This window comes from Strix uralensis, chromosome 20 (genome assembly GCF_047716275.1).
Source record: "Strix uralensis isolate ZFMK-TIS-50842 chromosome 20, bStrUra1, whole genome shotgun sequence".
Classification (NCBI taxonomy): Eukaryota; Metazoa; Chordata; class Aves; order Strigiformes; family Strigidae; genus Strix; species Strix uralensis.
Genome location: NC_133991.1, coordinates 4,536,381 through 4,563,806, shown reverse-complemented (window position 1 = coordinate 4,563,806; position 27,426 = coordinate 4,536,381). Strand labels below are relative to the sequence as shown.

General features: G+C 55.8%; 1 protein-coding gene across 4 annotated transcripts in view; it reads left to right on the top strand.

Moving 5' to 3' along the window:
- Positions 1–2,402: 2,402 nt before the first annotated feature.
- Positions 2,403–27,426, top strand: part of GTF2IRD1 (GTF2I repeat domain containing 1) — a 67,691-nt gene continuing 42,667 nt past the window's right edge. For 3 of the 4 annotated variants that reach the window (XM_074890521.1, XM_074890522.1, XM_074890518.1), the window contains exons 1-2: positions 2,403–2,508; positions 25,289–25,417. In XM_074890521.1, coding sequence (XP_074746622.1) covers positions 25,295–25,417 — 123 coding nt within the window. In that variant the 5' untranslated portion in view covers positions 2,403–2,508; positions 25,289–25,294. Of the gene's footprint in view, positions 2,509–18,365; positions 18,378–25,288; positions 25,418–27,426 lie in introns of those variants that run through there. The other variant, XM_074890519.1, reaches the window with a different exon arrangement.

The following is a 27,426-nucleotide window of genomic DNA, read 5'->3' as shown; positions in this document are numbered from 1 at the left end:
GAGTCACGGTGGGAGCGGGGCGGCGGAGCCCTGCACAGAAATTGCCCATCCTCTGCAGGCAGCTCCCCCTTGTTCAGCTCCTGCACTTGAGTGACCTAATTAAATTAATTTTGGTGGATTTTTTTGGGGGTGGGTGTCTGGCTTAAAGATAATTAGCCAAAAGATGCCCTGATTTCTTTCTTCGGAGTAAGATCTTCCATTTAATTATTCAGCAAGTGCATTTTCACTCACCATGCACGCTCCCAGGGACAGCCGATGCCGGGTGCGAATCAGGGACCGGCTCCAGCCACCCCGGTGGGACCCATCCTGCCCTGAGGAGCCCCGTCCCATCAAACCCTTCATCCCTACTGGGGTTTTACTGGGACCTCACACAGCCCCCAGCCTGCTGCTACCAGTGCAATGAGTTTGCCAGGCCTGATGACACGGGGAGGGATGCAGGGGGTGCCAGGTGCCTGTGTGGGGCTTGGCAGTGCTGAAAAGCCCCTTCCCCGCTCCTCCAGAAATTGGAGAAAAGTGTTTTCTCTTAAAATGTTTTCTTCTCCCCGTGGCCCTGGAGCAGTAATAAATCATCACTTATTTAAAACAAAATCCAGCTAATGGAGCAGCTGCATAATGCATGTTTCAAAGGGAAAAAAAATGTCAGCAGTTTCCAAACTTCAGAGGTTAAAATGCTGTCAAGTTATTTTTAATAGTTTTTCATTTGTTTTAATTTGCCATTCCTTAATATGCAGCGAGGAACTTGGAAAATAATAATTTCCTCCTCATGGGCCATCTTCCCGGCTGGCAAACGCAGCCTTGGCCTCTGTGCCACCGGGCAGGGGTGGCTGGGGACGGTGGCGGGACCAAGGGGGCAGCGCCTGGCTTGGGTCAACGGGGACGTTGGGCTGGGCTGGGCCGGGCTGGGCCGTGCCAAGCCATGCCAAGGCAGGCCATGCCATGCCGAGCAGGGCTGTGTGGCGCCAGGCTGGGCCATGCTGAGCTGTGCAGGGCCAGGCCATGCCAAGCTGTGCCATGCCGAGCCAAGCTGTGCTGAGCTGAACTATGTGGGGCAAGACTGCCAAGCTGTGCAAGGCCAAGCCGTGCCAAGACAGGGTGTGCGGACCTGAGCTGTGCAGGGCCAGGCTGTACCAGGCTGTGCTATGCCAAGCTGTGCCATGCAGTGCCAGGCTGTGCCAAGCCGTGCCGTGCTGAGCCAAGCCAAGCCATGCAGTGCCAGGCTGTGCTGAGCTGTGCGGTGCTGAGCCAAGCCAAGCCATGCAGGGCAAGGCTGTGCCAAGCCGTGCCGTGCTGAGCCAAGCCAAGCCATGCAGGGCAAGGCTGTGCTGAGCTGTGCCGTGCTGAGCCAAGCCAAGCCATGCAGTGCCAGGCTGTGCCGAGCCGTGCTGTGCTGAGCCAAGCCAAGCTATGCAGTGCCAGGCTGTGCTGAGCTGTGCCATGCAGAGCCACGTAGGGCCAAGCCGTGCCAAGTCACATCATACAGAGCCAAACTGTGCCAAGCTGAGCCATGTGGGGCAAGGCTGTGCTGAGCTGTGCCATGCCAAGACATGCCATGCTGTGTTGAGCCAAGCTGTGGCAAACCATGCTGTGCTGAGCTGAGCCATGCAGAGCCAAGCCAAGCCATGCCATGCTGAGCCACACCGAACCATGCGGGTCAAGGCTGAGCTGAGGGCTATGCCCTGCTGAGCCGTGCAGTGCCATGCCGGGCTGAGCCACGCCACGCCGTGTGGGGCCAGGCTTTGCCCAAGCTATGCTGAGACAAGCCATGTGGGGCAAGGCTGTGCCGAGCCATGCAGGACGAGGCCATGCCAAACCGAGCTGTGCCACGCTGCACCGCGCCAAGCCAACCCTAGGCAAGCTGAACAGGGCACGGCTGTGCCAAGCTGTGCCGTGCCAATCCATACCATACCGAGCCATACCGTGCCAAACCGAGTCAAAACACACAAAGACCACACTAGCCCAAGCCGTACCGTGCCAAGCCCAGCCATGCCAACGCCAACAGGTGGCGACAGGTCCCCATTGCACCCCCATAAACCCCCCAGCAGCCAACCGGGCCGCCGCGCCGAGCCGCGCCGAGCCGTTCCGGCGTGAAAGGACTTAACACAGCTCGTGTCCCCCCCCCCAGACCCCCCCGTCCGGTTATCGGGCTGGTTAATCCCGTATGTAAATGGCAGCCAATGGATGGTGCCGTTGAGCGGGGTTGGGATTAGCGGCGGGGCGAATGGCTGGCACTTTTACTGGGATTACAGAACAAAGAGCTGCTCTCCCTTCCCAGCTTGGGGTGTTTTTTTTCTTTTTTTTTCCCTCCCCCCCCCCCACTTCCCCCCCCCTCCCTTCCCCTTCCCTTTCCCCTTTCTCTCCCCGAAGCCCCCACCGGGCAGTACCGGCTCCGCCCGGGGGGGGAGGGCAGCGGCGGGAGGCGGCTCCATCCCGGCCCCCGCCCGCCCGCCCCCGCCGCTCCCGCGCAGCCTCGCCGGGGGAGGCAGGAGCGCCGCGCCCGAGCCGCCCGCGGTAAGGAAAAGTTTTGCCCCCCCCCTCCTCACGGTTCCCCCCCCCCAACCCTCGTCCCAGTCTTGGGGGTGGCGGTGGGGAGCGCCGGGGGGGATGCTAGGTGAGATAAGGCTGGGGGGGTGCAGGGGGGGGGGGGTGCGGGGGGGGGTGTAGGGCTGGCGGGGATGCTGGGGGGCAACAGGGTTGGGGGAGGATGATGTTGGGCTCATTAGGGCTGGGGGAGTGCAGGGGGGGCGTTAGGGCTGGGAGGGATGGATGCTGGAGGGGGATAGGACTGCGGGGCTGCAGGGGGGGCGTCAAGGCTTGGGGAGTGTTGGGGGCAGTAGGGCTGGGGGGGATGTTGGGCTCATTAGGACTAAGGGGGTGCAGGGGGCGTTAGGGCTTGAGGGATGCTGGGGGGTGGTAGGACTGGGGGATGCTGGGGGGCAGTAGGGCTGGGGGGGAATGCTAGGCTCAGCAGGGCTGGGACAGTGCAGGGGGGCACTGGGATGCTGGGGAAGGATAGTGCTGGGGGGTGCAGGGGGGCATTAGGGCTGGGGGGTGCTGGGGAGTGATAGGGCGAGAGGTGGGGGGACATTAGGGCTAAAGGGGGGGCATTAGGGCTGGGGGATGCTGCAGGGCAGTAGGGCTGGCAGGGATGCTGGGGCGGGCATCAGGGCTAGGAGGGATGTTGGGGGGCTGTAGGGCTCGGGGGAGATGCTGGGGTATTAGGGCTGGGGGGGGGTGTTGAGCTCATTGGGGTTGGGGAGTCATTGCAGCTGGTGGGGGGCACTGCTGGGGGTGCTGATGGGGTTGGTGGGGTCCATCAGGGCTGGGGGGGATGCCAGGAGGCAGTAAGGGGAGGAGGGGGGGCATTAGAGGTTGGGGGTGATAGTGCTGCAGGGCTGCTTGGGGTGTTTAAGGCAGCGGGGTGCAGGGAGCAGAAGGGCTGGGGGGGTATGACAGTGCTGGGGGTGCCGGGGCAGTCGGGTGGGGGGTGCCGGGCTGGCCCTCGGTGCCCACCAGCGCAGCGGTGTCCCGTGTCCCTCGGGAGCTCCAGGGCCACCACCTGCCCCAGCTGCGGCTGGCGGGGCCGGGCAGGAAGGGAAGCTGCGAGCTTGGCTTTGCCGGGGCTCGCCTCCCTCTCCGCCAGCGCGGCTGGAAATAGAAACGCAGGGTTGAGCTGACGAAGCGCTCGGGGGCTTCGGCTGGGCTGGGAACCCGGCCTCGGCACCACGGCCCTGGGGGTGAGGGACAGACGGCCCCTGCGGCTCCCCGGTGCTGGTGGGGGCGAGCGGGAATGACCATGATGGGGAGAAAGTTGCTCTCCGGGGAGCTGGTGCCCTTGTCCTCCCAGCGCGCGGGGCTGGCGATGGGTTTATCCGGGATAAGCTGTAAATTGGAGCGATCCTATTAATGTGTCTTGTGCCGGAGCGAGTCTCGGACCCGGCGGTGCCGCGCAGGTATTCCCGGGTGTTGGCGGCGGACACGCCTGGGCGAGAGCGGCCCAGGAGGCGTTGGTGCCGCTGCAGGGCCATGGAGCTGGGTGTCACGGGTGCTTTGGGGTCAGTCACTTGGCCTCCTGCCACATCCATCGCCCGTTGGTGGGCAAACTCTGGACATTGGAACTGCCCGGAGCCATCGGCGTGGAGCCTCGTGTGATGGGAGCCCCCGGCTTAGGGTGTCTGCGCCCCGCGCCGCTCCCGCTGGAGGAGCTGCTGGAAGTGCTGCAGCCGGGGAATAATCCCGCGGACGCGAGCGCCTTTAATTCCGCAGGATCGCGGGTCTCCGGTCCCCACCGGCATGGCCAGACCCACTACATCGGCGGTCGCCCGTCTGAGCCCGCGGAATTTCCTTCTCCTGTGGAAACTGCCGCAGCGCTTGCTCTGAAATGGGGAAGCGGTGTGGTGCCCGCTGGTGTCAGACCTGACCCCCCCGATGACCAAGGGGCTAAAGGCCACGTCCCGTGGGCTCCCACAGCCTGAGCAGCGAGCCCTGGCGCAGCGGCCTGTGGCGCCATCGGGGCAATGTTGGGGTCGCCTTTGAGCCACGGCAGCGCAGGGTGGCTCTGTGGCCACCCGCAGGTCCCCCGCTCCTCTCCCTTCGCCCCGCGGAGCTGATGGCCCGGTGACTGGTGACCACCAGGGACAGGGTGCCCCGGTTTGGGGCTGTGCCGCTGGTTCTCCCATGCGCCGCTGCTGTCGGAGCGGGCATTGCCTCTCAAGGCTGCGTTTTTGGGGTGAACCCTGCCCGGGATGTGCTGCCGCTGGGTGCAGGCAGGGGAAGGGGACAGGCAGCTGCCCTTGCGGGGTGCTCGCAGGAGCTGGGGGGTGATGAAGGGGACACGCACGGGTGGCCACCACCACCTCCCTCTGCTGTCCCTCCCGGGAGAGCTTTCCTGTCTTGGCGGAGGAGCTGCTGGTGCTGCCGCGGGTCGCTACTCGTTTAGGTTTGCTAATGAGAAGCTGGGAGAGGAGGGAAGGAACCTGCTCAGGGACGTATTTAGCAACCTGCCCTACCAGCCCGGGCGAGAGACGCGGTGCCCTCGCTGGCAGCCCGGCACTGTCCCAGGAGCCCGGCGCAATGCCAGCAGGCGTCCAGTGGGACCTTGCATGGGGCAGGAGGTGACCAGGAGGGTGGGCTTTGGGGCCAGCACAGAGGGAACAGGTCTGGCTGTCCTGCATGATGTGCATCACATACGACTGGAGCGATGCTCTGCTTAAAGGAAGGAGAAAAAACCCCAAAACCCCAAAATCCCAGACCAAAACAAGCGACCTCTTGCTGTTGGAGCTAATGGGGGATTCCCATCTGCTGCTCCCGCAGGAAATAGCTCAAATTTTTTGCAGCAATTATCAATGCCCTGTACTTCCTTTGGGAATTTTGGCGGCTGCACCCCAGCAGCCAGGCTGGAGGAATGCCGAGGGACTCCGGTTGCTGACCAGCCTCGTCCCCAGCTGGTTGCCCGCTGCGGGGCTGACCCCTGGGGTGGGCGCAGGGCTCTGTGCTGGCCATCCCTGCCTTGGGCAGCAGTGCCCTGCCCTGCCCTGCCCTGCCTTGCCCTGCCCGCCGGCCAACGGGTGCAGTTGTTCCTTGTGCCGCCGGCGTGCGTTTGCAGATGCCTGTGGTGGGTGGACGTGGTGGCGGCTCACCGTGGAAGAGGTGTGGATGGGGACTGCTGCTCCCAGGGTGGCTGGGCTTGGGTGTGAGTGGATGGTGGTGTGGGGAAGGGGATGTGTGGGAGAGAGGCTGCGGTGTTGTCCGTGCTCTGCTCCTGGCCCTCTGGCCACATCTGCCCATGTTGCACCTCATCGGCAGTGACAAACCTCCTCTGGGGCTTGGGGAGAGCAGAGGCAGATGCTGAAGGCACGTGGGGTGGGTTTGCCACCACAAGCCTTCCCCTTGAGAACAGGGAGGAGGAGAGGGAAGGACCTACTGGGAGCCCCTTCTGTGGATGAAGATATCCATCCAGGAGCTAAAAATTTATTTATTGATTCATTTATTGGGAAGAGCCCAGCTGGAAGCTGTAGGAAGGGCCTCTGGTGTCCATCTGGGGCCCGAGCAGTGGAGCTGGGGGCAAACAGCAGCCCTGGCCAAAGGTTTGCCGAGGAAGCAGCGGGTCTTTGCAGACTGGAGCAAGGTTTCCCAGGACCTTGCTCTGCCCTGTTGCAGCCTGTCCCTTCACAGGACATGTTTTATTTACATCTCTTGAAGCATTGTCTTTAAAAAGAGGTCAGGAGCCCTTGTCCTGGTTAGAAGCTGTGGGAGGCTTGAGGCTGTGCCATGGCCAGGGTCCAGGTGGACTTTATGGATTGGGGGTTTGGGGTTTTTTTTACTCGCCGGTTCAATACTTCGTTTCTTAGTGCAGCTCCATTGGTTGAATTTGCTTTGAGCCCAAGAGAAAAATATCAAGTGAGTGTGGGTGGGTGCTGGGCCCCACTGCGTGGTGCCCCCGTGGTGGCAGTGGAGCGATGGGCTGGGATGGGGGGCTGCTGCCAGAGAAATCCCCCAAAGCAGCTGGGGCATCACTGTTGTGGGAATACCCCTGTGTCTCGTCCTGGTTTGGGAGCTGCTGCCAAACGCCGCCTCGCAAACGCTTTGGCAGTGATTTCTGAGGGACTTACCTACGGCGGCAGCAAGGCTTTCCCATAGGTAGGATGCTGTGAAGAAAAGCACTCGGTACACGAATCCCCTCCTTGAGAGCAGGCTGTGCCGAGGTGGGATTTACATTCCTGCACGCAAACAGCTTCTGTTTGAGTTTTCTGGCTTCACGTTGCCTTGTCTCTGCTCCGTGCTGGTCTGGCTGGTTTAAGAGGAGAATTAACCTCAGTGGGATGAGCAGAGGACTAGTGAGGAGCATCGCTCTGCTGCTGCGTGTCCGCGTGGATGTCATTGTCCTTGACCAGGGCTTCGCCCCTCAGAGCTGATCTCCACCTCTCAGGTGAGGGATTGAGGTGTTTGTCTTCATTTTCCTTAACGTGCAACATCAAAAGGAGCGAACACTGGTGAGGAGGTCAGTGCGGACCCAGAAAAGGTCCTGGAAATATGTCATCCAGCACCCGCCTGCGTGCCTGGGATCTCTGCCCCAGAAGATGAAAGGGGACAAACCCAGATGTCCCCTGCCCATGGGGGACATCCCCCGTGGGGCGAGCCAGGGTCTAGCTGCACCCTTGAGCCATCCAAGTGGGTGCGAGTGGGTGGGTGCAAAGTCCCCTTGGGCACCACGGACCTGCTGCTGATCCGCTCCTGGATCCCCACGGGCAGAGTAAAACCTGGGAACTCGGAGGGTGCTTTGGGGTGTAGATCCCTCTGGAGATGGCCAGAAGGGCCACTGGTGGGCAGGACGTTTTGTAACCTTTTTTTTATTTTTTGGAGCATTTCTTGCACTTTTTGGTGATGTGTGTGTGTGTTGGTCCCTGCCAGGAGTTGTGTGTCCTGCTTAGCTGGGATGTTTCTGGAGGAGAAACCTCCCCCTGTAATGGGTGGACAGAGTTTGGAGGGATTTGCACGCTTCTGAGAGAAATGCGTGGTGCCCAGGCTCTGATAACCAGCAGTTTTATGTAGTAGTTTGAAGTGGGGCTGAAAAATCCCTTTACATGAGAAGAGGCGTTTGGTAGAGATGTTGGAACAAAGCCCCGACCCTGGCCAAGGCAGGGGATGGATGCATGGGATCCCAGCCACGGGTTGTGCCAGTGATGAGGCCATCAAGGAGCCCTTGGCTTCCTCTCCCTTGATGAAAAAAAAGCAAAAAAAACCTCAAAGCTTCCTTCTGGTAACTGCTGGTTAGAAGAACATAGAGGCGGTCAGTCTGGCTTAGGGAAAACTCGTGGTGAGTGGAGAGGGAGTCCTCTGGAGCAAGGTCACACTGGAAACAAAGCCATTGCAGCGGGTGAAGAAGACCTCCTTGGTTTTATCTGGTTGCTGTGCGAGAAGATGCTTTGTCGATCTTTAAAGGTGGTGTGGAGGGGTCAGTGTTTCTCCGCACCCAGGTTTCAGCACAGCTCACGTCTTGCCTTTACCTCTGGCTGCGTCTGCATGGATGTGTCTCCTGCCTGGGAAACCACCCACTCCTTGGTGGCTCCTGAGGTGACCTTGCCTTGGGACACTGGCCACCAGGTTGCTCATCTGCTGCTGGGGCTCCAGCCTGGTGGCACTGAAGGGCTGGCCCTGGGCGGAGGGGATGGCTCTGGCCATCGCACCAGGGATGGAGGTGGCTCCCTGGAGACGGGCAGAGCCCCCCGCGCTGACCTGCCCAGGTGAAAGAGGCAAACCCAGCCTCGCTTCTAATTAGCAGCAATCCTTGCACCTGAAATTAAGCCCAACCACTTTATAAGGGCTCGGCACCGGTGAGCACATGTGGCACGTCGCATCGATGACAGCACCTGGGAGCTGTGCTGGTAAGGCAGGCGCTGCCCTCCGCTGCCTGCCCTCTGCCAGTGGTCCCACAGAGCCTCTGGGATGCTGGAAGGTTTAGGATGAGGTTTGAGATGAGCTGCTGGGCCATAGCCCAGGGCAGAGACCCCAGAGGGATATGTGTGGCAAGGGTAGGGTTTTCCCTGGATGGATGCTGCTGCTCAGACCTTCCCAAAGGGGACCCCAAAGGATGGTTTGCAGTCGGGGCTGGACTGGTACCGAGCCCCGTGGGACAGGTGTTTTGGCATATCTCCCCTGGCACTGGTAGGACAGGGCTGTGCCTGCAGTGGTCGGGCTTTGGGGCCTATTTGAGGCTTCTCTCAAAGTCACACTTCTCCCCGTTGGGTCGGTTTTCTGCTTGTTTCATTGCAGGGTAGGAGGCAGGGATGGAAAAACCTGTAGGAAAAGCAGGATTATGTCTCCCTAATTAGTAGGGGCCTGATTATCATTTCTACCCAGCGCTCTGGATTAAATATGTGGGAATTATCTTTATTATTTGTATTGCATTAGTATTTAGGAGGCTGGGACCCTCTCTGCTGTGCAAACAGTGAATGATAGTCCTTGCCTGAAGGAATGCCATCTCTGGCACGCCCATCGCGTGTCCTGGGCCAGGTAGTTTGGGGTTTGAGCCCTGCGTGCCCATGGCATTGCCTGAATTGCTACCACAGCTCTGCTCCCCAGCACTCGGGAGGATTTAAAGCATTGTGAATTGTACATCTTTTTTGTTGCATACGAGTCACATGTGTTTTAGTACAGGGAAAAAAAAACCCCAGTGTATTAACATGACCTCTGAAATCGTGATTTATATATAGATTTAAAATATCTAGATATATTTTTGGCACCTGGGTTGTCAAAGCCCAGGAGTTGGCTACCGCCTTTAGACGCCCTCGCTTTATTGTTGGAGGGCTACAATAAAGCAATCTCGTTAGGTAAATATAACGATGTTACGATCCACCATCTGCTAAAGTGCTGCTGCACGGCGGTGGCGGAACGGTGGGAGCTGCCTGCTGTGCTGCCTCTCCCCTGCTCCTTGCCGGTGTCCGCCGTGGGTCTTGCATGTCCTAGGAGAAACAGAAGTGGTTGGTACGGATGGAGAAAGGGCTTTTTCTTATGGTTTCCTCCCTTTTAACCAGTCGGGGGATGAGCTGTTGAACCCTTCCAGCTGCTGAGCACCGATTCGCATCGGAGCGTGGTGGGGCTGTTGGGATGGTGGTAGGGCCATCAGCAAGTCCCCCAAAAACTGGGTCACCATGTTGCCAAGTCGTGGAGACCCCGATGTGTGGGGGTGGTCTGGTCTGTGAGGGTCCCCCAAGATGCTACCAGGCCCCTGGGTCCCACAGCATCATCCTTGCTCCAATCTGTGGTGGGACAACCCTGTCCTGGCGTCAGCAGGGACCCCCTGCACCCCCCTGGGTGCTGGAAGCCCTTTTGCAATCGCCAGCAGGAAGGATCATGCTAGGTCGGCAAAATATGTGAGGAACTCTGTTTAAAGTGCCTTTGGGGTTTTGGGCCTTAAATAAACATCCTGGTTGGGGTTTGGGTTGGAGGTTTTCATCCCGGGAAAGGCAGGCGGGGGGAAGGGAGCTGTGCCGGTGCCCCAAGTCTGCATGCGCCTTTCTGACAAGGTTATAAATTAGCTTCATTAGAGGAGGATCACTGAAAATAAATTGCTCCGCACCCTTTAGGGGCATCGCTGGGCTGTGATTTTTGTCTTGTCTTTCTGGGGAAGAATGCCTAGAAACCCCCAAAGTGAAATTACAGCATTTTAACCTGTGTTAGAGCTTGGTGGGTTTGCCCTCAAAAATGCAAACACCCCCCCGTGTCCCCAGGTGAAGCTCGGCCAGGGGCTTGCATGGAGAGCAGGGGGGTTGGTTGGGGTTGGCTGCAGGCTTCTGGCAAGTGCTGGCCTCCTGCCACCGCTGCCCGATGGCTGTCTTGGGGCTGCCCAGCGGGGGTGAGGAGCTGGAAGGCACTGGAACCCCGATAAACAGCGCGGTTCAAACCAAGCGGCCCCTGTGCTGTTAATAGAGATCTGGAGCGGGAGCGGGCGGTGGGCAACCTTTAACAGGACGTTAAACATTTGTTAAAACTGTTAGAATTAGTGTCAGGTTGTATTTATTTATTTTATTTAAAAAGAGAGGGGAGGAAAAAAGACATATAAGAGAGGCGAGCGTGACCTGAGTCCCGTTGCGGTGCAACCCCAGCCCTCCCCGTGCAGGCTCCTGGAGCAAAGATCTGGCTCTGGGATGGATCCAGCATCTGCTGTGCCGTTCCCACGGCTCCTTGCTGGATCCCACTGCAGGGAAGAGCAGGCAGCAGCGACATGTCCCAGCATCCAATTCTACCTCTATCCTGGGCCCCTTAAATACTTATCGTTTAGGTGGGTTAATTTTTTTTTTTCCCTACCTGCCCAAAGGTTTATACCTTTATGGGGGGTGGGAGAGCACGAGATGAGCCCCACACCTCTCCCACATCATCTTCCCGCAGCCGCCCGCCGGCTTTCCCCGAGCCGCCCCTCCAAGGATTACGTGCTCTCTTGAAAACCTCTTTGTTTCCCCATGTTTGCTGTTGTAATTTATGTACGATGCCGCCGCTTGTTGAAAAACAAGGTCTTTATCTCCGTGGGAATTACACCTGCAGAAATCCAGCCCTATCGCTGCCGGCGCACGAGGCTCTCCATGATAAAAGCCGGCTCCAGCGCCGCCGCAGCGATGCAAAAGTTTCCTCTACTTTAGCTGCCAGCGAGAGCGATGCTTGCCTCCCCTCAGCGCCTTGTAGCACACAAATCCCCTCGTCTTTAAATGCTCTCTGAAAGCAGGCTGCTTGGGTTGTGGCTTCATTGCAAATAAATTTTCTTCCTCTTGATTTATTTCTTTCTCCCCTAGCAGCATAGGTATTCTTTCTTTTTTTTGGCTTCTGGTTGATTTATTTTTTTCTGAATATTTCCACGCTCGCTGACCTTCTGGCGTGCCGTGGACCTGGTGCAGTGATGCTGATGGACGGAGCAGAGAGCACACGTGCCACAGGGCCAAGGGTGCCTGTGGGTGGCTGGCAGCCGCGCTCCTGGAAAGGGCTATTTTTAACAGCTGGGCTTGTGCTGGGTTGCCATCAATGTGCTGGAGCACGTAGGCATTCTTTATTATTTTAAAGCCAATAATTAAAAATAATGCGGAGTTGTCTCTGCTGTGGGTAGCCGCTGCTGAGGATGCTCAGGGATGCTGGCTTTCCCATCATGTGGGGGTCTCCCCCCCTGGATCTGTGGGTGGGCTTTGCTGTGGCACGTGCCCAGCTCCCCCCAGTTGCTGTCCCCAGTGGGGCAGGGAAGCCGATACCCATCGGCAGCCGGAGCTGGCCCTTTTGGGGGTGCGGGACCAGAAGAGCGGGAAGGAAAATGGCTCCCACTGGGGCTGCGGGCAAGGAGAGCGGTGGGCAGGTGGCTGTCCCTTACGGCTGGCCGGGTGTCCCCATGTGCCCCCTCCCTGCAGCTCTGCACCCCCCAAAAGCAAAATGGCAGCAGTTGGGGTGCACGCTGGCATCGCCCAGGTGGGAGCTGGGATGCAGTGCCAGGGTCTCCCTCCTCTTCCTCCTCCCCATAACTCTTCACTTGTGGTCAGATCAGGCTCAGGGGGTTCTGGGCTGGGTCTATACTCCTCCTGCGTGCTCCCCTCCTAGAAACCATCAGTGATGCTTATGGAAAACCTCACAGCAAATGCCGTTCCTCTTAAACGTGTGTGCTGAGGGTTTTTCTGTCCTTTTTCCCCCGCTTCCTTCACTAACCTGCTTCTCACAGGTGGTGCTATGAAAAGCGTTTAAGCCCAGAACCTTCCTTCTCGGTATTGATTTTGCTTTCTGCTCGAATCTCTCTTTATTGCCCTTGGTATTTTGTGTAGTGGAAGGATGCTGGGGGGAGCCAGCCAGCCTCTTTAGGGGACTTCATGTCCCCAGCAGCAAGGGGATGGGCACGAGGGCTATGGGGAGGCGTTTGTGGGGGATGGAGCAGAACCCCTCCTGGGAAGTGCTGATATCCCAGGGGTCATGGTTTTGGGCTGCAAAAAAGCGCTTCTGTAAGATGCCAGAGAGATGCAGGATCACACTCCGCGCCCACAGAAAGCCTCTTGTAGGGTGGCCAGGGTGGTTTCTTCTCCTGGTTCCAGATCACCGGCCTCAGCAAGAGGTTAAGGCGCTTCCTCCCATCTTGGGGGAATACAGCATTTTGCTTTTAATCAGGTTTTTGGGCTCCACCCAGGTCAGCAACTTCACAGAGGATGAGGCACAGCGGCAGAGTGGCCGAAATAAACCTATTTAAATATTTACTTGCCCATTATAAAGTAGCTCTGTGTTTACCTGCTCTGTGGCTGCGTGTGGCACAAAGAGCCGCGCTGAGAGCTCCCCAGCTCCCCTGGGCTTGGCACTCACACTGCCGGGCAGCGGGCACCCCTTGCCTAATTGCTTTCCATCCATTTAAGGGGAACTGATTAAGAAATTAATTCACAATCTCAGGCTCCGTGGGTCCCGATCTGAATGCTCTGATCGTTGCAGAGTGGAGACGGATGCAGGCGAGTGCGGTGCTTCCCATCCTTCTGGCTGAAGCAAGAGGTAATTAGGGGGCTTTTGGTGTTGGGGTGATTTGGTATTTGAAGATTCTTTTTGTTTTTATCAGTTTCTACAAGTTTCGTGGCATATGAGGCTGTGTGGGTCTCGGTGAGGTTTGGGGTATGGGTCTGTGCTCAGTGGCATCCTGAATTGGGGTGACGGAGAGCCCGAGGCAGTCCCTGGTGGTGCAGCTGTGTGTTTCCCATCTCATGGATTAAGACATCGGAGGGTTTTCATTTTTCAACCCAACAAATACATGTGCAAAAAATAAGCTGCGAGCCTGAAAAATAAGCTGCGTGCCCTCTGCCTTCCCTGTGGCAAGGTGCTCTCCTTTTGCACAGCCCCAAAAAATCTCTTTTTTCGTGGGGCTGATCCCCACCCCTGGTATCACCTCTCCTGGAAGCATCACCATCCCGGAGCTAAATCAGCATCGAGCTACCTCTCACACCCAAACCACAATGCACATGTATTTATTTTCTGTTATTTATGGGGCGCCTGAACCGGGCTCTTGCTTTCCCCAGTGGCCAGGAACGGAGGTGCCTTACAGCCGCCTCGGCACCCCCCAAACCGCTCCAGGCACCCTGGGAGGTGGCGGGTGCTGGACGTTGGTTGCTTATTTCCCTGCCCTTGCACCTAAAGCAAGCTCCGAATTTGGGACGCTGCTTCTCTTGGCGCTTCGTCGGGCGCCAGAGCTGCCGATTAAGGGAAATGTGCCACGAGGCAGGTTTGCTTTGCAGGATTAAAAGCAAATAAATATTTATGTGCTATGCAAAGCAGGCCCGATAAGATATGCGTATCATTGGGAATTTGAAGCAGTTTCGGTTTGGGCCCAAGATGAAGGGATGCGCGTGTCAGTGGGTTTAAAGGGATGTTTTTTCTCCTGCTGCACAAAAATAAAAATAGGGAGGGAAAACCAAGGTTTTTTTGCTTCTCAGGTTGCTCTGGTCTTGGGTTTCACCATCTCCCCTCGTCCCCATGTCTTTAACTGCAGGGATGGAGAAGAGCCAGGGAAAGAGGGCAGTGCAGGCAGCATTTCGTATGCAAATATAATGCTGGCCCCGTTCCTAATATTCGCTGTGTTTACATGTAAATGCAAACAACTGTTGACTTAGTTTCAACAGATAATGTGTTTCATAACACAATGGAAATGAGAATTAAGCTGGAATTTAGCAGGGGGGAACATGTGTTTCTGCGAGACCTCAGGCTCCGCCAGCCCTGTGCCCATGTGCTGTGTCGTGGTCATGGTGGTGCTGGCACCGTGGGGGCTTGGTGTCCTTGGGGGCGCCTTCTTGCTGGTGTTGGGGGACGCCTCTGCTGATGGATTTCCCTTGCTAAAGTGCCCTAAAATAGGGTCAGTGAGACAAAAGGGCAGTGCTGGTCGGCTGCAGGATCGGTGAGTTGAACTGGCCCACTGGTGAGGCTGGGGAGGGGGCGTCGTCCCCTTGAGGTTATCGGGACCAGGGCTGATCCTGGGTCAGTTTTCCCCTGGGGAAGAAGGGGGTGATGTGCTTTGGGGATGTCAAGGTGTCAGGGGGAAGGGAAATACTGGCCCAAGCCACTGTGTTGGAGCCCAAGCGCCGGCGTGTCCGGGGAGGGAGGAGGCGGCAGTGGCCAGGTCACCTTGTCCTGGAGTGACTCTGAGCAGAAGCATGTGGGAGAGGCCCCGGCTGTATTTTAGGGCCGGATCCTGGCCAGCCCGGGGCAGCCCTCGCAGAGCTCCCCCAGGGCCAGCCCTGACGCCTGCTCTGGCGGCCTTTGAGTCATGGCTCAAATCGCCGGCTATCAGAGCCGCTCCCACCACCTCCACCCCGTGCCTGTCGCCCTCCCCACCCCACCACACCCCAAATCCCGCTGGGAGGCAGGGAGGGGGTGTGATGCAGGACCCCAGCACCACTGGGGACCCCCCCCAGGATGCTGCGTTGCCCTTTCCAGGCGAAGGCACGTGGGCAGGTCCCCACAGCCCTGGGGAGCAGAGGCATCACCGGGGAATTGGCAATTTGGGACCCATGGGTGTGTAATCACCGTCTCTGGGCGTGGGTTTGTCCCGTCCGTCTGTCTGCCTGTCCCTTGCCTGCTGGCTGGCTGCCACCCAGCACAGCAGGGCTCGCGGTGCTTAGGGCACAGCGTTAAAAAAGGCCAAGCCCCTGTGAATACGGCGGGGGGAAGTTTTGTGATGTGTACCCAAGTTATATTAGACACTGGAGAATCTCCCCATGAGAGCTGTAGGGATGGTCATGCCTGTGGGGACACCTCGGCTGGAGGTTCACGGCTCTGCCAGCCACTGGGGAGCCTGACCACAGGCTGGGGACCCCCGGGTACCCCCCCCACCCGCAGAGCTGCTGCTCCCAGGGTGCAGGAGCAGCGTGGCAGGATCTGGCGTTGCAGCCCCCAATCGCGATGCCAGGGCCCGGGGAAGCCAGAACCATCCTCGGCCGGACGCAGCAGCTCCTGGCTGTCAGCTCACCATGGAGGGTGATGTCGCTCTCGGCCTGGGGTGGGTAGGGGCTGCCGGCACCTGCGGCTGTTTGTGTCTGGCAGCTGGCGGTGATGCCGAGCCCTGATAGCACTGCGGTAATGGCGGGGTTTGCATGAGAAACAGCAGGTTTCGGGGCTGGTGCCGTGGCCAGAGGCTGCCCAAGAAGGAAATGGGGATCCCAGCCGGCTGGGGCAGGCAGCTACCGGCAGCGTCCCTCCTCCCCAGCGGCACTGCCACACTGCCTGGCTCCCTTGAAGGGTCACACCGGGGCGGGTGCATGCTCGGCTTCACCAAAGACTCCTCCATTGCCAGTGGCCAGTCCCCTGCCCGTGCAGGGTGCCCGATTCCGGGCAGGCGTCAAGGCTGCAGGTGACAAGGCGCAGCCGGTGCCGGCTCTCGGCACGCGTGCTCCCCACCACGGGGCCGGAGCAGAGGGCAAGCGCTGGGGCATCCTGGGACCTGCTGCCGCCTTTCTGACTCATCCCGTAAAACAAAATAAGGGAGAAGGGAGCGGGCAGGAGGGGGAAGCTCAGGGCGCAGGATGCTCCTGTCTCCAAGTCTCTTCTCATCCCCTTAGAAAGCCATTTTATTTTTTTACTGAGCCTATTTATGTGGTGTAGAGTCAGGCCTGGGATTAGCAAATAGCTCATCCTGTAACACAGGCAATACTCAATCCTGAGACACCAGTAACCAGAGAGAAATATTAGAGATAAAATTAAAACATAATGAGATTAGGTAGCGGCTCTCTGATAGAGACCTCCTTGCGCAGAGGTAATTACCTGGGAAGAGCAGAAAGTGGCTGATGAGCGGTGGTGGCCGTGGGCTGGGGTCAGCATGGGGGGAATGGAGCCACCCCAGCCCTGCCCAGGAGCTGGGGGGTTGGTGCTGTCAACAGCAGCTTTGCAAAAGAAAAAAGCATTGGGTTTCAGTGTTGAGGAAGATGAGGTGCACGCCAGCATCCACTCCCACGGTGAGGACCATCCTCTGCTGAGCCCTTGCAAACTTGTTGCGCCCAGCCCTGATGGTGTCTCTTTGTATATTTCCACTGTTTTTTTTTCTAGATGATTCAGAATAATTATTATTATTATTATTTAACTGGAGCAGCACTGAGTTAGATGGACGCAAAGTGGGCACGGAAACTGGGGCGACAGCCAGGATGGGGCATCGGGCGCCATTTGGAGAGAGCAAACCTTGTAATGGGATGTGGGGCTGGTGCTACAGCACCTGCGGGCGTCATGCACGTGGGATTTTTCTTTAATTTAGAGGGGGAAATAAAGGGGTGAGGGGAAGCCAAAAACCATGTGCCTGTGTAATATAAAATTCAAGTTAGGCTCTTGGTGACTGCATGGAAAACAACAGGCTTTTTATGTTGGCTCTTGGGGTAGGAGGAGAGCAGGCTAGAATAAAGATTTACAGTGTTTGGGAGATTAAAGGCCCTTGGTACATTGTTCAAATACCACGAGATTAGTTTCCAAGGAGACGGATACCAGTTGCCATAGGCACCGGGGGGCCAGGAATTAGGATTGCGATTTTTTATCCTGATCACGCAACCAGTAGCTGAACGCTGCTAAAACTCGGGCTTTAAATAACCCCAGCATTAGCTTACGCACCGCCGAACCAGAGGCTGGAAACTGTATCTCCCTTCCTTCCCCCTCACCCCAGTGCCCGTTTGGGTGTGCAGCATCGGACCCAGATATCGATAGCGGGGTGCAAGGGGATATGGGGCTGGGGATGAGGTCAGGGCAACCCCAGGACCTGCCTCGCAGGTTGTCCTGTGGCTTCTGGGCTTGTTTTATCTCATTTTTTTCTCTAAGTAGAGGGCTGCTGGCATCTTCTTGCAATACCCAGGACGTGCGGTTCCCCGTCAACATTGCTGCGGTGCAGGGGCAGGGGATGTACTGAGGGGCAGAATTAGTCGCCTGCTAATTTTGGTTTCCCCTGGTCACCTGCTTCTGGGAAGTGCAACCCGAGCTCTGGCGTGTGGGACGCCGGATCTGTGCCCTTGCTGCCTGCCTCTCCTTCTAGGAACTGCAGAGCACCGGGTTTTGTCCGGGCTGCCCCGGTGCTGCCATGGCAAGGGGCACTGAGCTCCCCGCCGCGGTGCTGTGGGATGGGTTTTGGGACTGGATGTCCCCCCGAGGAGGGAGGCTCAGCCCTGGGAGCCACGCAAGCACCCAGTTCCCTATGGTTGGGCGTCTTTCCTCACCCATCAGGCACCATGAAGCTCATCTCCAGCTTCGCCACCCCCAACCACCCACACAGGGCTGCCAGGGCAGCATCCAGCTCAGCTGTGGCCACTTTTCCATGCACGATGCTCACAGCATCCCTTCCCTGCAACAGTGGAACGCTCCGATTAACACTTACTTTCCCCCCCACCCCCGCCCCCCTTTTTTTCCTCTTTTCTTTAATAAATGAAGAGGCAGTTGCTCAAAGCCAGAGCTTCTGCGCCTGCCTGCCGTGAGATTGCGGCGTGGAAACTTGTCTAGAGCTGAAAGCTGTGCTACTCGAGCTCCGCGGGCAGAGCGATCCCCCCCCAGCAGCCACCGTGACATGAAAGTGTTTATCCTGGGGGAGATGAGACGCAGCTTCTGAAGGGCACTTGATCCTGATCTGTCTCTCGTTGCACTAGGCAGATGCCTACTATAATTTTACTATATTATATTTGTGTGCGCCTAGGCCAGGCTTAAGAAAATCAAGGCAGCAGCAGAATGCAACACCCTGGTTGGGGGGGGAAAGCTAAATTCCTGCGGCGGACACAACCCCCCGTGGGAGCCCCTGGTTTGCTCTTTGCTTCTTTTATAAGTGGGACTAAACCACGGTAGGCGCCGGATTATCCGGGAAAGCGGAGCTGAGGCGGCAATGCCGGTGGATGTTGTGGTGCCGGTGTGTACGTGAGGAGCTTTTCCAGCAGGTGCCCTGGGTTTTGTTGGGAAAATGAAACGGGGGAGGAGGTGTCCGGTGGTGGGAGCTTGTTCTGACTGGTGCTACCTGGCTGGAAGGAGCAGGGGGAAAAATATAGGGGTTGGGGGAGCTGGCAGACCCAGCAAGGTAAGGGCTGTTGGCACAGTGGGGATGTGGGCACAAGCGGTTGGGTTGCCCTGGACTGTGCTGGAGGGTGTTTGTCCCTCGGCTCTGCTGCTTTCAGACTTTTGCAAAAAGGTATTGGCTTGAAAAGTAGCAAAAAAAAAAAAAAAGGGAATTTGTGAATGTAGGGAGAGACATGGCAGCAGTTATACCAGATTATGGGGCTGGGGATGCACCAGCACCCACCTTTGGGGGATGCAGATGTTTCCTCAGCAGATGCTTTTGCGCAGCAGGTGCATCGGTGGGGCGGCACCTGGGGACCCCCAAAACCCAGAGCCCCCCCCCCACCGTGGGATGGCTGCATCGCAGGGGCACCCACACATGGGGCAGAGATTAAGAATTTGGGGGCTTTTTGGGGTGTTTAGACATTTGAGGGTATTTCTGGGCATTTTGTGAGTGCCCTGGACTGCAATTATCTGCTGTACCGCTGGCATCGGTGCCAACCGTGCAGCTCACTGACCACTTGCTAACGAAGCATCGTTAGTGAAGCAGTAAAATGCCCTGGCACGACTTGTGTGGCTTCGCCCTGCACCGGCTCGGGATGGAGGGGATGTGGCCGCGGGGGCCGGAGGCTGGTGCTGAATTAGACGTAAGGGATTAGAGTTCAGCTGGGCGGCACGGGCAGGTTAAAGCCATTGTGCCGCAAGCCAGTTGCCCGTGCGGAGCAGAAATCTCCAGCGCTGCAGCAAAAACCCCAAGGCTGGTTATTTGGTGAGCGCGGGGCAGTGCCGCGGTGCTCCCGCACCTGAGGTGGCTTCGGTCACATCCGCTGGCTCTGCTGATACCAGTGTTCGCTTAAGCGATTAGAAAAAAACCACAAGTTGAAATTCAAGCCTGGTCCCTACCCCTGGCTTTCACCCCACTGCGGTTTATGTGGTTTCCAGGGCTTTTTGCTCAAGCGGCTGCAGCTCGCTGGGCACCTCGCTGCTAACAGCCGCCTGCCGAAGAAGGGACCTCAAAAGTCCCTGAGATGCGGCGGGGCAGAGAAGTATCTTCCAAGTTGGTGCCTCTTCCTCATCGGTGAGATAACCCTTAGTGTGGGTCCTGCCCCAAAGCGATATCCCTGGTGGGGACATGGGGGACACTCCTTGCTTGGAGGGCGGATGCTGTCCTGGCACTAACTAAGGACATTATTTGTCTCTCTGGCTCCTATCAGGATGGCTCCTGATGGATTTTAAAGCATGTTTAATGATAGCCAGGGCTAATTGCTTAAATGTCCTCCAGGGCCAGCGTAATTTTTAAAAATCCCCTTTAAATATGCCCTCCCAGAGTAAGAGGCAATTGCAAATAAAATCACCGTCGTCTCGTCGTTTTGTGTGGGTCATCGTCACATCCACGTGCTGGGTGCGGTGTCACATCCCCCTCCCGCCGGAGGGGCTGCAGGTGCCTGTCCTGCTCCCTCGTTCCCCGGGGGGGGGTGGAGACAGACAAACGTGGCACCTGACATCCCATGGCTCGTCGAGCGTTTTGGGTAGCCAGGAAGCCCAAATGCCACCTTCAAAAGTCCTTTTGGTGCCTGGTAACCTGATTACCCCCCACCCAGCAGTGCCTTCCCCTTCACCCCCAGGCTGCCCTCCTCTATCTGGGAGGGGAAGTGGCCTATAAGTTCATCTCAAGACCTTCTTCTAATATATATATATTAAAAATAGATATAAAAATCAGAATATTTAATATCTATATTCAACATATTCTCTTTTTTTTTTTTTTTAATTTTGCTGGAACTGAGGCTGGCCTCACTTGGGCTTCTGGTGGTCTCACCAGCACTGCTGAAGCAACAGGCAGAATTTTCCTGGAAAAATGGATAAGCAGATAATTTCCAGCCATTCTTTTGTGGAGCTGCAGGCAGGACTGGTGCGATGGTCTTTTTTTTTTTTCTTCTTTTTATTCTTTTTTTTCTTCTTCTTTTTTTTCCCCACAACTGCTGAACAGTCAAAGCTCTCATTAATTTAAATTCCTGTTTGGCTCCCTGAACTGGGAGCTAGCCCATGCGGTTGGAGGCTTTATAAACATCCTGGCTGGGCGTGCAGGGGGATTTCTGTGGTGATGCTGCGGTGTCCGTAGGGCAAGGGGGGAGCACTGGCAGCATCTGTTTGGGTCTGTCCATGCTGCTCCCCTGCTTTTCACTTCTCCCTTGCTGCCATCAGACCCCAACATGCTCCATGGCTGTGGTGGTTCCTTAGTGCTGCGGTTGAGCCGGTGTCCCCCGGGCTTGTCGCCCTTGGATGCAGTTGGTGGTCTAAGAGCTGAGCTGGAAGATGCAGCCGTTGCACCCACTCAAGGGTTTGGGTCGGGGCACTGGCCATCGGATGCTTTGCTCTGCAATGGTTCTGAGTGGTCTGGTGTCCTTGTTAAAGGAGATGCTTCATGTGGTGAAAATCGCCAGGGTTACATTTTAAGATACAGTAGAGGTGCAGGAAAAAAAATAAATAAATCACTCAGTTTAAAACCAGTATTGGTAGAAAGCAATATAAGAAGAGAAGCAGATGCAGGATGTCCTTGGTCCCTCCTGGGCATTTGGCCGTTGCCATCTCACAGCATCTCCCACTCTGCACTGGGTTTGGCCTTGGGTAATTCCCAAAAAAATGGTTTATTGCCTTTTTTTTGATGATGGCAAGGGTGGCCTGAAGGAGCAGCGGGCACAGGAAGAGTCAGCAACAAGTTCAGCCCAGTTTTGTGAGTCTCGGGCAAGTGCATGACTCCTGTTAGGAAACTGGATTTTGGGGTTTATGTAAATGAGGCTTTTGTACACGGCAAGGTGAAGGCAGTGGGGAGCACAGCAGCGGAGCTCCTTCTTCATGCTCTGCCACGGCAGTGTGGAAACACCAGCTCAGCTTAATAAATAAGATACTGTTGCTTGTGGTTGTGGCACAGGGCTGGAAATTGCTGTAAGGCTTGAAAAGATGAGCAAGAAGAATGGGGGACAAAAGTCAACACCGGGAGCTTACAGCACTTGCCCTTGCCATGAACCAAGCCCCAGCCTGGCAGGCGATGCCGGGGCTGTGCCGTGTGAGCTGCTGGCTCACATAAACTCCCCTTGGTTTCTCCTAACTGAACCTGTTTATAATTTAAGGGATGTAACAACACTGTTTTCTGCTTGGAAATTTCCTTTGGGGGGTTGTCATTGGCTTGCCTTTTTTTTTTTTTTTACTGTTTTGTTTGCTCCGAACGCTTTGGAAATGATGATGCAGCACGCAAGACTGGAGGATGTTTATGCTGGGGAGAGATGCTGCCCCATGTCAGTGGCCGGGGGGATGGTGAGGGGCTGCACCGCTGCCGTTTCTGCAGGGGTTCAGGAACCTCCCCACGCGCCTGGTTTTTCCTCTGCTGCAGCCCAGGTGATTCATGAGTGAAACTCCCCTGGGGCCAAATTTATAATCTTTCCCAGGATTATGAAGGGAGGCGAGGAAGGAGATGTCGTAAGAGCCAAGCAGACGACGGCACACTGTGCCGGCTGTGGCATGGCACCCCCGTCCCCGTGCTGCTCGTCCTGTCCTCGCAAGACTCATTCAGAAGGGGAGAAATAATTAATTAATATTAAAAAAAAAAAAAAATAAAAAAAAACAATCTGCAAATGTTTGGTTTGGCCCTGTGACAGCAGCATGACGGTCCCTGAGTCACCCTGCGCCCCTGGGGATGGGACTTGGCATGCAGAGGTGGGATGGGGCTGGGGCTGGAGCTGAGCCCCCGCTGTGGGAGGGGAAAATCAACCCCTTGGTGGGTGCCCCAGGGTGGGATTTCAGCAGGGCATGTGTGTGGAGCCCCAGGAAGGGGGGCAAGATGTGCTGCACCTATCCTACCCACCTCACTCCCTGCCACTGGCCTGAACTGCTGTAAGAATGGTTTATCCCAGTTTTCCTAAAGATTACTTTCCCTTTGATTAGACAAACAACTTCAAACCATACGTCTTAATTTCATTTGAATAAGCCTAGTGCTTGCTGCGAAGTTTTTTCCCTCCCTTTTATTCCCCTCTTCTCTAAATCTGCTGTCACTGCTCTTCGTGACCATAAATGATTAAAAGCTTTACAGGAATATTGTCCCCCCCATCCCTTAAAGTCCTGTTGTATTACTTGGGTCATATTTTTATGATGATCGTTTTTCTTCTGGAGTGATTCTCCCTTTTCCTTATTAAACAATCAGCCAGGTGAAAGGGATTATTTGTGTCCGGGTCTCCTGCAGAGCAGGGGAGTGTGTAGGGAGGGTGTGCAGGGACCTTGCTCCACTTCCCACTGATGTTATCCCTGGCTTTCCCTTCGGTTCCCCCTCTGGGGCTGCATCCAGCTCATGGCTTTGCTCTTTGCAGCCAAGGGAGGAGCATCTCTTCTCTGTAAGTGCTGCTTCCCGTGGGAGGCCATGGCTGAGCAGGTTGGTGCAGCTTGAACTCTCCGAGGGGCCACGAGCAGCCCCACTGAGGCAGGGACCGGTTCTCCAAAACGCTGCCAGAAGGCAACAAGAACATCCATGTCCTAGCATTCATATTTAATAATAATTAGGGCGCTCAGAAATATATACGGGCATCAAAATAAGGCTTGTTTTCCAAGCAAGTGCTTGTAGGGGTGTTAAGAAGGAAGTGATGCTCCCTGGACCAAGTCCTTTCCTGATGGCAGCCCCCAGGTGATGGCTGGTTCCCAGCCCAGGCTGCAGCTACCCGGTGTCCTGCGGGCCAGGAGAGCAGCTCAGGGCTGGCATTGGTACTGCCATCACCTCGCCGCTCCCTGCCAGCTGCAACAAGGCACCTCTTATTAACACAGCATCAATTAAAAGAAGAAATCTTGAGTTCCCTGCACCCGCAGGGCTGTGCACAGGGCGCTGCTCGGGAGCTTGCTCATGAAATGGTCCCTTGTCTGTCTGTCCATCCACGCATGCACAAACTGCAGGGCTGGAGCAGGACGGACCATTTTCTTGCTGCAACTCTTTGTGATGACAAAGCTGGAGGTGCCTGGCAGAGCCCTGTCCCCAGCGTGGGGACGTCTGGGGGGCTGTGCTGGAGGGCAGTAGCACCCAGGCTGCAGGGCTGTGTGTTCGGTTTCCTGCTTTATTTTCCAAGCTGGTGTGTAGTTTGGGGGGTGTTTTTCCCCCAAGATCATCCTGGGGGAGAAGAGTTGTCCATCAGCTTCATGAAGAAGTGTCAGCTGGGTGTAAGAGGATTTTGTGGGCTGGCTGTCAGCATGGTGCGGTGCAGGAGAAGCGCTGGCACGGCTGCGGCTACGGCTCTGCCGCCCTAAAGCGCTGGTGAGAACCCAGCACTGCTTGCCTGCTCTCACCAGCCCGCGACGCAGGGGAAGCCAGCCTGGAAAGCTCGTCAAGAGCAATTTCTGACATTCAGTCGTTATTGTTTCACAGGAATTGTCTCCACCCTGGTTAGCTTGTTGCATGCCCAATAACAGCGAGGTTTTGCAGGGCCGAGGGCACGTTCGTCAGCCCCCTGCCCTGTGTGTGCTCAGGCACCTGCAGAGATGCCAGCATGGGGGGACTTGTATTTTGGGCCAGAATCCACCATTTCCCCAGTTGCATGGGTCAGCACGGCCCTGCTTTGTGTGTAAATCCCTTTTCTTGGACGTGGGTGTGAACTAGGGCAGGAAGGTGAATTTGGGTTTTTGCTGTTGACTTTTACCCCTTGTTTTCAGCAGGGCCGAGCAGCCGCGGTTATCGGCTGCGCCACAAATCGAGTTACGCGCAGGCAGCACCATTCATATTCCCCAGCTCCTGCCCATCTTGCCTTGTTAGAAATTCTCCAGCCTCTTTTATCCGCGTGTGGCTTCGAGCACATGATTTACGATCTGGTTCGAGTGGCTCCTGAGCATTGCTGGCTAATTTGCCACCCTTTATTTGCAAGATTAAAGCCGGGCGGCGCGACGCTGCCCTGCGGATGGAGGGGCAATAGCTGGGAGGGACTGTGTTGGGTGCTGGGGGGTGATGCTGTATTGGGTGTGGGTGCCCCAGCGTGGGAGTGGGGTGATTTATGCAGGGTGAGCCCCTGCCTCAGTTTCCCCTGCAGCATTGGCATCGCCATGGGTCATGGTGAGATCTGTGTACGGAGGTGCAGAGACCTGGCACAGTTGCAACACATGTGGCTGGGCTTCAGCGTTTCTCCCCCTTTTTTCCCCATTTTGCAATGAGGGATGGAGCTCCTGAGCCCCTTCTCAGATGCAGGGTCCCTGCACACCGCCCAGTCCTGCTCCCACTGTCACGGTTCCCCAGCAGCTGCGGGGTGGGATGATTTGATCACGGAGCCCCTCACCGTGAGCTGCCTCTCTCCCTTGGGGTGAGGGCAGAGCACCCTGTGGCTTTCGCCCGCCTCAGGGACACCTTTGGGTGCCAAGCTCTCCTCTTGCCCAGGGTATGGGGAGGGAGGCATGGGGACGGCCAGCACGGTGACCTCACGGGGACGCACACATCTCCCCCTGCTCTCTGCTGCCCGCAGACTTCCACGGGGTGCTGGCATCTCCCCGGGGGTGAGTCCTGAGGGCAGAGGTGACCTGGAACACACGGCATTGGCTCTGGGGTTTGGTTATGGCTCAGCAGCGTCCGCAATTATCGGCCTTTAGCAAAGGAGATGTGGGGAACATGGGGCTCAGGCTGGCCCCGGCCTCTCTCTGTGCCTCAGTTTCCCCTGTGTATCCACGCTGGGGTTGTGCCGTAGCCCATGGCACGCGCTGGCGTTGGGCTGTGCTGGCGATGCTCAGCGCTGGTTCTCTGTCGGTAACAGCAATGTATATACCGTTATTTTTCTATTTCCAGGTGAATATGGCCCTGGCAGGGAAGCCTTTAGACGTGACTCTCAGCACCTCCAGAGCTGACCAGTGGAATATGGTTTTTCCCCAGAAAGACGAAATCATCACCAGCTTAGTGTCTGCCTTAGACTCCATGGTAAGAGGCTGGTAGTGTCCCCGTCCCCCTTCCTCCTCTCGCCTCCCTTTAACGGCGCTGACTGGGAGCAGGGCTGAAGCAGGAGGGCTGTCAAGCTTGTCCCGCTCCCCTCTGCTGCCGGAAAGCCCAGGGAGCTGCTGGAGCTGGGAAATAAAAATCCTCTACCACCCTGACAGCCGTAAAGATCATAAAGTCAGCCCAAGTTAATCTCAGATATGTATTGTTTTCCCATTAATATTTATGTTGGTATCAACTGAATGTAGGGTGGTTGGTTTTTTTTTTCCTTGATGTTTTACCAGTGTTACCGTGAGCTTTTACACAACAGGAGAACAATGGCTTTTATCTCCGAGAACAAAGAAAATAACTTTCATATCTTTTGACGTAGAATTCCCAGTGGAAACCTTGCCTAAGTCAGCCATGCTTACATAAACAAGATAACTGTCTGGATTAAGTCTCGTGGACCAGAGCTAATCTTATTTTTAACTGTGAATGTGATCAAGAAGGGAAAGCGGGTGTGTAGTAACAAATATTTAATGCAATGCGACATGCTCAATAGCCCTCCCTTCTTAAAGCCAAGTTGCATTTAATGTATTTATCTTAAATGTGTCGTCTTCTCTATGCAGGTAGGGGTTTTTTTTTTCAAAAATACTAATTTCCTTCTTTTTAACCATCACCACCCCACTAAGGAGCAGGTTCTCTGGAGCTGACGCACTCCAGGCAGCTTTGATGATTTATATACATGCCATCCTGTACAGCAAATCATGTTATCGTAGTTCGGCTTCTTAACGAATGAACATTATTCCACAGTCCTCGTTATGTGCTGACACCAGGGCCAGGAGGCCAGGCTGCTCCTGAAATTCAGCCTTTATCCCAGCACTTCACCAGGGCTGGGCTCTGCACCCACTGAAGCCTGGCTGCCTGCGTGCAAGATAAATAAACCACAGGGTCACATGCACATTGCCGAGTGGGCTTAGGGTTTGGATTTTGTCTGCCTCTAAATCTCACATCCTCTAGATTTTATATTTATTTTTTGTCTTGGGCTTTTTGAGCAAAATACTTCATTGGCTGCTGGGTTTTTGAAAGGAGGTTCTTAAAAATATCTATTTTTGGGGATGTGATTCAATACCTTCTTGAAGAAGGTGAGCAGGAGGTAAAGTGACCTAGTATACAGACTGGTTAAGCCCACGCAAATCAAACTCACTGGAGATGCAAGCGGGGAGCTGAAGGTGGCTTGGGGGGAGTTGGTCCATGGGAAGCTGCTTTCCTGCTCCCTCCCGGCTGCCAGCTTCCTCCGGCCCCTCCACGGTGCCGGGGGCAGGCAACATGTCTAACCGGGGCTGTAGATGGGAAAATCCCCCCTGTTTTACCCATTTAAATTGTGACCTGGGGATAGCGTCTTCATAGTGTTGGTGCTGTAGCTATGGGAATATGACTCAGGCTGCTGGCATTGCATACTATTATAATATTAAAAATAATAATAAAAACACATATACATGTGTATTATGTAGAGCAGGAAGCACACATTACATAAAATGGATTAATGGAGGAAGTCTTTTCCATCTCTTTAATGTTTTGCATAACTGTACAAGAAGAATCATTCAACTAATCCAGACTTTGACCATATTAGTGTTCTGCAGCTGAAATAAGATTCCCGTGCTCCTTATTTCATTAGAGCTGGTGGAAAAGTACAAATTGTTGTTGGTTTTGCTTTTTTTACAGGAATATTTTCTTTTAAAGAAATACTGTAAAACATTTAGGATAGGAAAAAGTGAAGTGAAATGATGGGTAAATAGTTCTTGTTTTCCAGCAAAGTATAGCTCAGCTGGATACCTTTCTGGAGCTATAAAGTCATCAAAGTGTTTAGGGGATGTCATGAACGCCATGAAATTCTGACCCAAACCAGAACATTGCTTTTGGTGGGGGAATCTTTTGATGGGAAGAAAAAAAATCCCTCTGGAAAATGGCAGGGCGTGCCAAGCAGGGAGGGTCCCGCAGCTGCTCTGACCCGG